The 11469-nt window shown below is 38.7% G+C and overlaps 1 protein-coding gene across 2 annotated transcripts; it reads right to left on the bottom strand.

Annotated features, from left to right (window-relative positions):
* Positions 1–3602: 3602 nt before the first annotated feature.
* On the bottom strand, positions 3603–11469 carry LOC148875089 (ABC transporter C family member 3-like). 2 transcript variants are annotated; one of them, XM_088964159.1, is made up of 10 exons: positions 8818–11469; positions 8451–8537; positions 7724–8365; positions 7444–7608; positions 6454–6748; positions 6135–6349; positions 5039–5344; positions 4568–4631; positions 4145–4384; positions 3603–4052 (listed from the first exon to the last, which is right to left on the bottom strand). In XM_088964159.1, exons 1-10 carry the CDS (start codon positions 11188–11190, stop codon positions 3940–3942), a joined length of 4500 nt encoding a protein of 1499 aa, XP_088820285.1. In that variant the 5' UTR covers positions 11191–11469; the 3' UTR covers positions 3603–3939. The 2 variants fall into 2 exon arrangements, with proteins under 2 accessions (XP_088820285.1, XP_088820284.1); XM_088964158.1 differs by lacking the exon at positions 3603–4052 and having other exon boundaries at positions 4140–4384; positions 8818–11328.

Here is an 11469-nt window from a genome sequence, read left to right as displayed (position 1 = left end):
AGAGCCATGAACTTTCCAGAGAAGTGCAATCTTTTATACCAATGTGTATCTACTTCAAGGTTCTTAGTCAAGTTAGGAGGGGAAATATATGAATCTTTTCAGCTCAATAAGGGGTTACAGCAAGGAGATCCACTCTCTCTGTACCTCTTCGTAATAGGTATGGAGGTCCTTTCCCAATTACTGCTAAAAGCCTCAACGCATAACCAACTCCAGGGAATTTCTCTATCTAAGGATAGAATCCCCATCACACATCTTTTATTTGCAGATGACTGCATCTTGTTCTGTCGAGCTGATCTAAAACAAATAAAAGAGCTCAACAAAACCCTCCAACACTTTGAATCCCTTTTAGGATAGAAATCCAATCCAGGAAAATCCTCAATAGCATTCAGTGTTAGTGTGTTGAGACACTATAGAAAAATCATCAATCATGTGCTCAAAGTGAAGCAACCATTAGTTGGGACCAAATATCTGGGAGTGAGGTTGTATTCACATGATAGAGAGGCCACCACACAAAAGGACCTTCAACAAAAAATCTTATCAAAGCTAAAAGCTTGGAGCTCAAACCTGCTATCCCAAGCCAGTAGAACCACCCTTCTAAAGTCAATGCTCCAATCCGTTCCACTATATCAAATGTCATCAACTATACTCCCTCAAAAATTCCATAATTCTTTGGACAAATGTGCCCATGATTTTTTGTGGAACTTAGGCCACAACCAAACAAGACACACCATTTCATGGAACAAATTATGTCTCCCCAAAGTTTGTAGTGGATTTAGTTTCAAACAAAGTGCTTTTATGAACAAAGCATTATTTAGTAGGCAGATCTGGTGACTGGTTGCATTTCCAAATAGTTTGTGGATCTCTCAAATAAAACAGAAATGTTATCCCAAAACATGCCTATTTTCAACAAAAAAACAAAAAAGATGAATAACTCCCCATGGTGGCGACAAACCTAGAAACTACTACCAATCCTCAAGCCGAATATCATGTGAATGATTAAAGATGGGGTTAATATATCAGTTTTTTATGACTCTTGGATGGAGGGGTACCAAAATCAGCACAAAATGAATATCATGGATCACAAGTTAAGGTGTGTGACTTATTAAGGCTAGGAGGAGAATGGATCCTATCATCTATACAACAATATGTAAATCAACAATCCATATACCTCGTGTATTAGCCATCACTCCAAACAGAGAACTAGAAAAAGATACAACTATCTAGAAGTTAACAAAATCAGGAAAATACACAATTAGTTCAGTATATCATTTCCTTTCCACAGAAGTGAGATCATCATCTTCAATTTTTTTTTACTAGAAACCATTGTGGAAGCTTAAAATCCCTTACCGTTTCCAATTGTTTATTTGGAAAATTTTATGGGAAGGGCTGCCAATTAAGGACAAAAGTCATCACTGGCTATCCCCATCAGATTTAACTTGTGCATTGTGCTCAAGTGAAACAAAATATTTTCATCACCTATTTTTCCATTGTCACTTCACTAGAGCAATTTGGTGCTCAACCCGAGTAGGACTAAATCCATACAAAATAACTAGCCAACCAGCCCATATAATTCTTTTGGATGGTATCAAAAGCTCAAGAATAGAAGCATTTGAACTCTTTGGAAGAGGGTGTGTTTTATTCTATCTCATCTGGAATTCTAGAAACAAAAAATATTTTGAAAATCTCACATACACCCCTCATGAAATACTAGAAGAGTGGAGAACTTATCAAAAGTTAGATCGGCAACAATACTTGAGAAGTACTACTGATGTTCAATGTCCAGACAATCCCCCCAGAGGAGTGGCTACACTACAAATTGATGGTTCATATGATCCTTTAACAGGAAGTGCAGGACAAGCTTTCATCTTCCAATAATCGCCAAGAGATAAAGCAATCTTTGAAGGAAAACCATGTTGGCCCATCAGTCCTTATGATGCTGAATTAAGGGTTTTAATCGCTAGTTTAGAGGCAGCTTCAAATCAAGTAGTAGATATAGTAGCAGTTTATAGTGACTCTAAGCAACTTATATCCTTTTTGCAGAATATGTCCAAACCTAGCTTCTGTATTGAAAGTCTCCATCAGCTGCCGATTGCAAAACTTTTGAAGGCTTTCACTAAGCATTTTTTGACATATATAAATAGATCTAACAACCAAGCTGCTCACACTTTAGTGTATGTAGCTTATAAAGCAGCTTATATCTTTTTTGCAGAATATGTCCAAACCTATCTTCCTTGAATGCTTTCACTAAGTTTTATATATATATATATATATATATATATATATATATATATGTAAATAGATCTAACAACCAAGTTGCTCAGTGAATTAATTTCAGCCATCATGTATGCATCAAGGTTTCAATCAATTTGTACCATCCAAATAAAAAGCTAAGAAGGCAAGAATCTATGCAATCAAAATGGAGAGCAATATTTAATTATGACCATCCAAGTATGCACAACTATTTCAATTGATCTCAGCCATTGAATTAATGCATGAAGTTTTCTGAAAATATCTGGGTTATGTAAGTGATAAAATAGACAAAATTTAGATATTAAAAATCCATTAAAATGATGTATCAAGCTAACACTAGAATGTATTAAATTGCAGCAAAAAAATTCTGGTACATGAGATTAATCCACCGTTCAAGGGTACCGCTTAGCCTAAGATTTTTTTTGGTTGATTTGGAACATTATATGGATGGACTTGATGTATTGAAATTTTGGTATATTAATTGGATAATTGAAATTGGTAGGATAGATTACATGAAATTTAGGTACACCAACACCATTTGAATGGTTGGTATTCATTAATTAATTTTAGGATTTACTCGATACTTTACTTCACATAGCCTAGATTTTCTTATTCTAGAGATTTTCATGCGTTACTTAGTATGGCTGAGAGCCTGAGATTAACTGAAATCTCTGTGCATCACTTAGAATGATTGAGATTGATCCATTGGTCTTCAAATGATATTATATATTCTTCTCTTCTCCCATCAGTTGAATTGATGGACGACAAAAAATCCCCTCCGGAGCATTTAGGTAGTGGCCTAAGGTCTACCAGCAAAGGAAGGTGGCCCTTCCTTTCACGGTTTTAAAAATCGGACTGTTTTAAAAACCGGATTAGACATGCAACTGTTTTGGGGACTGGTTCTCAGGTTGAATGGTCAGACTGTCCGGTTTGAATGGATAGTCCATTCGAATATAAATATATAAATATATATAATTAAAATAAAACAGCTAAAATTTATTGTCCAGGTAAACGAGTCAACAGTTCAACCACCCAGATCAGCAAATCATGACCTTTTCAATGGTTTTTGGCCCATGAGCGGTTTTAGGTTGAAACAAAACCAATTTGCTGACCAGTTCCCAGGTCAACCGGTCCGGTCCAGTTTTCAAAACCATGCTTTCTGATATACACGATAGAGGATTTCCTCCCCACAAAAACCCTGCTGGCACTCTCAAAGTACTGATATGCAACCACAGATTGAGAATCTCCCTATGAATTTAGCACAGACAAGACGTATGGGAGATATTCCCAATATTGCATGCAGAGTTTATCGGTAGATTGCGATTACTAATACACATATTTCGCTTCAGTAATTACTGCCGTAAGAACTGCTTTTGGATAATATAGTATTGTACTGCTATAAATCTTTTTAGTGGAACCAAGAAACGTCAAGACCTCTTGAATGCAATGCATAGCCCCCCCTACTAGCCCTCTCCCCCCTATAAACCACATCCTGCCCGTGAATTTGGCATCAATTCACGGTCAGGATGCATTCCCCCTGTACCATGGGGCTATATTTTAGGACAATTGAAAGACAACTTCTAACTGCACCACCACCACCAGCGAACCAAAAATATCACCATTTCGTCATCATCAAGCTACTCAATTCGGTTAGATAGAGCCTCCTCCCATCGGCCACATAAATATCATTTACTTGCCAAAGGTAGAACTTGACCTGCCAGTATACTCACCAACTAGCTTTGCAAACAAAGAGGACTTGTTCTCCAACAATTTGGTTGGGGAATCATATTCCATGACAAGGCCTGTTCAAGATTACCCATTGTGAGAATCAATCACATTTCAAAACAAAGGGAGGGAATGATGGGGTATAATAATGACATTCTATTGAACTAACCGTGATCGAGAAGTAGGACCCTGTCACTGTCAAGAACAGATGTTATCCGATGTGCAATTGTTATGACTGTACAGTCTGAAAAGTGCTGCCTAAGTGTGTGCTGAATCAAGTTATCAGTTGCAGTATCCACTGATGCAGTAGCTTCATCAAGCACCAAAACTTTACTCTTCTTAAGTAGTACTCGTCCTAGGCAGACCAGCTGCCTTTGGCCCATACTCCAATTCTCTCCATTCTCAGTCACTGCAACATTCATGCAAACATTAGAAGCATAGTTAAGTCTACAGGTAAATGCTGAGTATTTTATTAAGTAAATAGGTATCCAAAATGATTAAAAGAGGTTTTGCTCAGTTATGTGGTAAAATGAAGTTATCAGGCAACTTAGATATTGCAGTGAGAGATTAGATTAATGTTTGAATAACAAACCTGCAGAATTAAGCTTCCCTTCCTTCTTCCTTACTTCTTCTCCTAGTTGGCACCTATCTAGAGCCTGAAACAATAGACCTGTGTATCAGCATCCACCCATGCACCATTGTTTAAATCTAATCAAAGATGATTAAAGAGGAACAATCAGGATAGTAGATTCGTAGTTAAGAAAGAGAACCAGGGCACACATATGCAATTATTGAAATATGCAAGGCTCTGAGCTAGGGATCTACTATGAACTTGACTTTGTCAATGACTAACCATCCAAATGCAAAAGATAGCAAATGGTCCAGAGAAATCTACACTAGCCGAACAGTAAGGATTGTGTGACCAGGATAATCTTATCAGAGATCTCATAAGTTAGATACTTGTGGAAATCTAATAGCATGTCTTCCATACAAATGTGCTATGGAGGATAGTTTTTCCAGAAGATCTAGATTGAATATTATCATCAAAATGAAACAAACCCACCTCCCAAATCTGATCATCTGTGTACTCTTCAAGTGGGTCCAGATTGCTTCGCACTGTCCCCTCAAACATGGTCGGATCTTGTGGAATGATGCTTAATCTTGAACGCAAGTCATGCAGTCCAATTGTAAATATGTTGATATGATCTATAAAAATCTGTCCAGATGTAGGTTCCACAATGCGAAAGAGTGCCTGGATGAGAGTTGACTTGCCACTGCCTGTTCTCCCAACAATGCCAGTCTTCATTCCTCCAGGAAATGTACACGTGATACCTTGCAAGACAAGTGGTAGGTGTGGAGCATAACGCACCTACATCCACAATCACCACCATTTAACCATGTATGTTAATGAGGAGTAAAGAAGCCATTCATGGACCCAGACATAGTGTGATCAAGTATTAGACAAAAAGTTATATTTGGAGTAGGACATATAACTCAATGGAAAGTTGGCTGGCATGTGACTTCAAAAATCCTGAGTACCTCCACATTCATGCTTACACGGCTATACCAAAATATCATGGTGCCAAACACTTCAACTGATAACTCTTGTAACACAGTATATCTTATCATAAGAAATTGCAGCAATTAAGGCTTCATTAAATATGGATGCAAAGACTGTTGCAAGAAAACAATCTTAGGAATAAAGTAAGAATCGTGATATTAGCATGTTAAAAAGCCAATCCATACCTTACCTGCTGTTAGACTTTCAAATATCAATAGTTGTGTATAGGTTATCGATATCAGTATTTGTACCCTATCTATACATAGAAATATAAACAAACATTAAATAATTCCAATTAAGTCATTGGATTTATTTGGTATCATAGGTTAAAATTTGATCAGTTTTCATGATTCTGTTCATCTGACTGATAAATTTCCCCATTTTTATTAAATAAGACATCTTCCTGTTAGCTCCATGACCATAAGAATTTGACAAAAGTTTTAAATGCCAGCTGTGAACCTGACAGAACCCTCCTCCTTTATCCGGGCTTGGGATCGGCAGTGTAAGACAAGCTCACACTGGAAGAGTTCATGATGGTGATCTTCCTGTTAGCTATAGCAGTAATGTGAAAGTTGAGTAAAATAAAACTTTACATTACCTGCAGGTCGCAAATGCCAACTTCTCCATATGATGGCCAATCCCTATCTGGGCAATTTGTTTCTATTACAAGAGGAGGTTCACTGGGGATAGACATGTACTGAAGTATTCTCTCAACAGATATAATTTTGTTCTCGAGATTACAGAGATTCCATATGACCCAGGCTTGTATCATGTTCAAATTCAGTCCATATGTCACTGCCAAACCAGCAATGCCTAAAAGAAGAAATAGAAGTAATGAGATTCATTTTGTTTGCGTAGTTGGGCATTTATGGCCATTCAGATGTGACACATGGGATCACAAATGGAACCAATATTACCTGGATCAATCACTCCTTCTGGCACAGAAATTAAGAAAATCAAAGAGAAGGCAAATGTGATGGATGACAACATATCCAGGCGGAAACATAGCCACTCCATTGCTGCAGCAACATGGAATTTGGGCCGGGAATATGCATCAATCAGCTTAAGATTTGTGTCCAAGAATCTCAATTCCTGATCAAAACCCCTAATTGTTGTTGATCCTGAGATTGATTCAGAAAAATATTGTATAACCGGAGCTTTGCATACACCAACCAGCCTTGCTAATTCACGTGCTGTAGATATGTAGTAATGCTGCAACATAATGACTCTAAGTGAGGCATACAATGCAAAATAAATAAAAAATAAATAAAAAAAGGACAATCTTTCTCAAGGGCTTATTCCAGCACTGGATCAAGGTTGTTCCATCTGGAGTGCAATAAAGTGACAGTAGACTGCAGGAAACAGGTGTGTTACATGATGTAGAAGGCCTTAATCACCCTACCAACACCTCATTGGCAGAAGGAAAAAAGGCTTGATGAGGAAACTTTCATAACTACACATTTCTAAAATGAAAAGCAGGTTAATTGTGACAGATTTGATAGGAGTAGGACAGCATAAAAATGGAAAGCTAGAAGTGTAGTTATAGGATTCATATGGGTGGTTATGCTTGATATGAAATGTTGAACATTGGAAAAATAAAGAACTGCTCCATCAGCAATGTCAATTGTCAGCACTCAGCAGCAAGATTTGAAACATCAGTATAAGAAGATAGCTCCTAGTCCTACAGCAATAGGGATTGGGCATAATATGTAAGCATAATTATAGATTGAAAATTTCACTGGACTGGCAAATTTGACCGGAAGAGAATGTCACTATGTCAGTCATCTTGTGTGTGTTCAAATATTTTGTTAAGGAATCCTGACTCATCTCTAATTGCAGACCTAAGTACAAGAATAATATGATTTGTTACTTCAAGTCTTGGAAAGAAGAGAAGCCATAAGCATTACCTGATACCAAATGCAGGTCGCAATTACAGGAATAAATATGATGAAAACCTGCCATGCTACCTGAGACATTACTGCAATAATTCCCACCAATTGTATAATTGAGAAGGCAAATGACCCAATTTGATATGGAATATTCAAATCAACAGCACTTTGATCTGTAGAAGCCTGTGAAAGAGAAAGTACACCACTTCAGAAAAATACAAAACCATATTAGCATTCAAATAACCTATCAGGAGCTTAGTTGGATCCAGAAAATGTGTATATGAGAATTTCCTCTTACCCTATTAAGGATGCGTCCACTTGGAGTAGAATCAAAGAATGACATGGGAGCACGAAAAATGCATAAATGCATCTTATTGAAAAGTAGTGTGGCTGTCTTATATCCAGCTGTTACAATAAGCATGGCTCTAACAAGAACACAAACAGAACTCCCAAGGGCCAAAGCAACAAAGACAAAAAGAAGAGTTGAACCCCCAACTGGGGGTTGCACATCCTTTGACACAGGAGCTGCCCAGGCCATCCAGTAATTGCTAGCAATTTGAAGAAGCTGAAAAAGTATCTGTGCTAGCAAAATCAAAGGCACAAGAGCTCCTTTGTACGCTGTGGTGATATATTTCCAGTAGACCGAAAAACCAACTCTGCCCTTCTCTCTCTCTTCTTCCTGAACAAGCTGTCCTTTTCCCCCAGTCATTTCATCCTTCTTAACATTTTGCTCTTCTTCTTTGTCAGTATACTTCTTCCCACTTTGCATATCACTATATTCCTCACTATTACCTGACGTCTCGGAAGCTGGCTCTGTCTGCATAGAATCAAGGGATGACAAAGCTGTCTTGTGTGCACTCACCAGTTCCATGAAGTCTGTTCCCAAAGTGAGAATTTCATCATATTTTCCTGCTTGTGTAATTCTTCCATCTCTCATAACCTGAAAATAAGAGAGGGTAAAACAACCCTTCAAATTGAAAAATTGAAATCAAAGTTAAGGAAGAAACAAGATGAAAAATCCTCACCAGGACAAGATCAGCAGAAGGTAAGAACTCTACTTGATGGGTAACATAAATCACTGTCTTTGAACTCAAAAGCCCGAGTATACATTCCTATCATACAGAGGATGGATTAATATCTAAATTTTTGGTCATGAGATGCCCACTTACTCAAAAGAAGCAAATCTATGTAGTAGTAGTAGTTTGTAGACAGTCAGTCAAAGGACGGAATGACATAAAATTCATGTAAGGGGAAGAAGAATCCAACATAATATGCATATAACTATAGTTCTGCTTATGAATATTGTTATATATGGTCCAGAATATAGCAGCTCAAAGTGAAATGTAAGTGATACAAATACAGCCATGAAATTAGGGACCACAGAAAATTTACCTTGAAGAGATGTGTTCCTGTATGAGCATCCACAGCACTAAAAGGATCGTCAAATAGATAAACATCAGCATCCTGGTACAAAGCACGTGCAATCTGTATCCTTTGCTTCTGTCCACCACTCAAGTTGATTCCCCTCTCCCCTATAACTGTCTGATCCCCGAATGGCAGAATTTCCAGGTCCTTCTTCAATGAACAAGCTTCAAGGACTCTCTCATACTTCTCTCTGTCCATTTCCTTTCCAAACAATATATTCTCTTCTATCTTACCACTCTGTATCCAAGGCGACTGAGCAACATAAGCCTTTGTCCCACACAACTTGACAGTCCCAGATACCTTTGGCACTTCCCCCAAAATGCAGGAGAGCAAACTTGACTTTCCTGAACCAACGGTACCACAAACAGCTACCCTCATGCCATGGTAGACTTTGAAATTTAGATCTTTAATTGTAGGGGTGGGGGAAGAGAGATCCCAGGAGAAACTCGCATTGCTCATCTGGATGGCAACCTCAGAACTATTTCTTGGAACCTTCTCTATTAAATCAGGCTGCAAATCATCAAGACAGATGAACGAAGCAATTCTGTCTAGAGAAACTTTAGTTTGAACGACCATGGAAATTGTGTCTGGGAGATTATAAATGGGCTCTTGCAATATCCTGAATGTTGCAAGTGCAGATAGAATCTTCCCTGACTCCAGTGGGATCCCCATGAGCATACAGGACCCAAATGTGACCACAGCCACGAATGTTGGGGCACCCCAGAAGACAAAGGATGTCATGGCTGATGTATAAACAAACTTCTTCAACCATCCTGTCTCATTCTTCCTAAGCTCAACTACCTTAGACAAGAATTTCATCTCCCATCCCTGAAGCTTTAGAATTCTCATGTTCCTCAGAATCTCGGATGTTGTCTTCATCCTCTTATCTTTTGACTCCATTAATTTACCCTGAAATTTCTCTTGCAGTGTTCCCAAGGGAATATTGGCCAACATCACAAGTACAGTGGCCACAAAGGCTGCAATTGAAGCAAGGCCAAGGTTCTTGTACAAGATAATTAAGGCTAGAGATACTTGAACAGGGACCATCCATAAGTCGTGCATGTACCAGCTAAAGTCCCCTACCCGCTCAGCATCAACAGCCATGAAATTGATTATCTCCCCACTAGTGTGACTCTGTCTAGAGTGACTTGAGAGCGTAAGACCCTTCTTGTAAATCATTGCAACCAGTGCAGCTCGAGCCCTAATCCCAACCTGTTGCACCCTAAAGAACCAATGTCTCTGCGAGGGGCACTCTATGAGCTTTGCAACAAGGAAGGCAGAGACCAGAGCATACCCTTCATTTCTGAATTCTCGACGGCCATTTAGGTATTGCACAAAGGTGTCAATAAGGTATGGACCGACATAAGAAGAAAACGTGTATAAAAGTGCAAACAAACCCGTCCAAAGGATTTCCTTCCACGCTGAGAACAACAATGCTTTGACCAGCTTGAGTGTGGTTACCTCACCAGGACAACTATTATCAGATTCAAGTTTGTTTCTGAAAATCGGGTAGACCACATTAACACTATCGTTCCCTGCAAGCTGCGGAACATCCTCAAGATCTAAGGTTTTCTTGTTACCAACAGCAAGCAAAGGGCCCATCCAAGAGAAAGTAAGGATACTAATAAGGTTAGCATTGGAGTAAGGGGTAATGTTTTCAGTTCCAATACCATTGTTTGACCTATCAATACTATTGCTTCTGTTAGCACTGCCGTTTAAAAGAGGCTCTTGAAGAAGGGTCTCTTCTCCAACCTTCCTCCCTAAAAAACTTACACAAGAAAGGAAGAAACCAGCAAGAACTGACACAATGTCCGAAACCCAGAATTGCGTCGGCAAGGATGGACTTTTTCTACGGTAAGCAAGGTCTACGATAAGGTTAGAACAAGACATAAGGGAATAGAAAACCCACCAAATTCTGAGTAGGACGGGAAACTTCTGGATAGTTGAATGAGAAAATTGGAAGTGCAAGTAAGCTGAAATGGCAAGCCAAGTAATTGTTTTGAGAACTAAATCCGATAGGGTCACAAGTTTTTCATCAGACCAACCATTTCTATGCCAATAAAAGTAGTTTAAAACAGAGAGAGTAAGATTAAACAGAGATAGGCCGAAACAAGAGAAAAGGGTGAGCTTATAATATAAAAAGTTTCCGTTAATGAACCTTTTCTTTGATTCTTCAGGGATAGTGGTCTTGAGCTTCCTGCAAGCCCAAAACACAAATAAAACAAGTACCAAAACAAGGTGTGATGAAGCAGAAACCAAACCTCGAAAGATGGGTTTGAGAAGAAAATCACTAGCGGAGTGCATTATCAGTGTAGAAGAATGTGAGAAGAAGATAGACATATCGGGCCCTGATTCGTCAAAAACACGCTTGCTAGCAGTTGTTCTTCACTTAGGTTTGTTTTCGAGTCTATTTAGCGAAGAGCCGGTTTGTGATTTGTACATATAGAGAGAAGGAAACCAGAGAAAGTTGTGGTAATAGAGTTGATAGACTATGGAGAGACAGAGTCAATGACAGCTTGTTTGGCTATAGAATACGTGGTGCGCAAGACTTCAGTTGGAGAGGAGACGGAGAGAGCGAAGGTGGGAGACCGAGAAAGAGAGGATGGTTCATGGTTACTT

Source organism: Nelumbo lutea, chromosome 1, assembly GCF_056320005.1.
Source record: "Nelumbo lutea isolate HS-2025 chromosome 1, American lotus-T2T, whole genome shotgun sequence".
Classification (NCBI taxonomy): Eukaryota; Viridiplantae; Streptophyta; class Magnoliopsida; order Proteales; family Nelumbonaceae; genus Nelumbo; species Nelumbo lutea.
Note: the sequence above shows the minus strand (reverse complement) of the source record. Positions and strands in the feature narration are given on the sequence as shown.

What these genes read in the sequence shown, in the direction of transcription:
- LOC148875089 (XM_088964159.1), bottom strand. Translation starts at nt 11,190, where the DNA reads ATGTCTATCTTCTTCTCACATTCTTCTACACTGATAATGCACTCCGCT. An exon ending in CTTCTGCTGATCTTGTCCTG is followed by an intron (nt 8,366 to 8,450) that starts GTGAGGATTTTT and finishes TCTTATTTTCAG; the next exon opens with GTTATGAGAGATGGAAGAAT. An exon ending in AGGGAAGCTTAATTCTGCAG is followed by an intron (nt 4,385 to 4,567) that starts GTTTGTTATTCA and finishes TGAATGTTGCAG; the next exon opens with TGACTGAGAATGGAGAGAAT.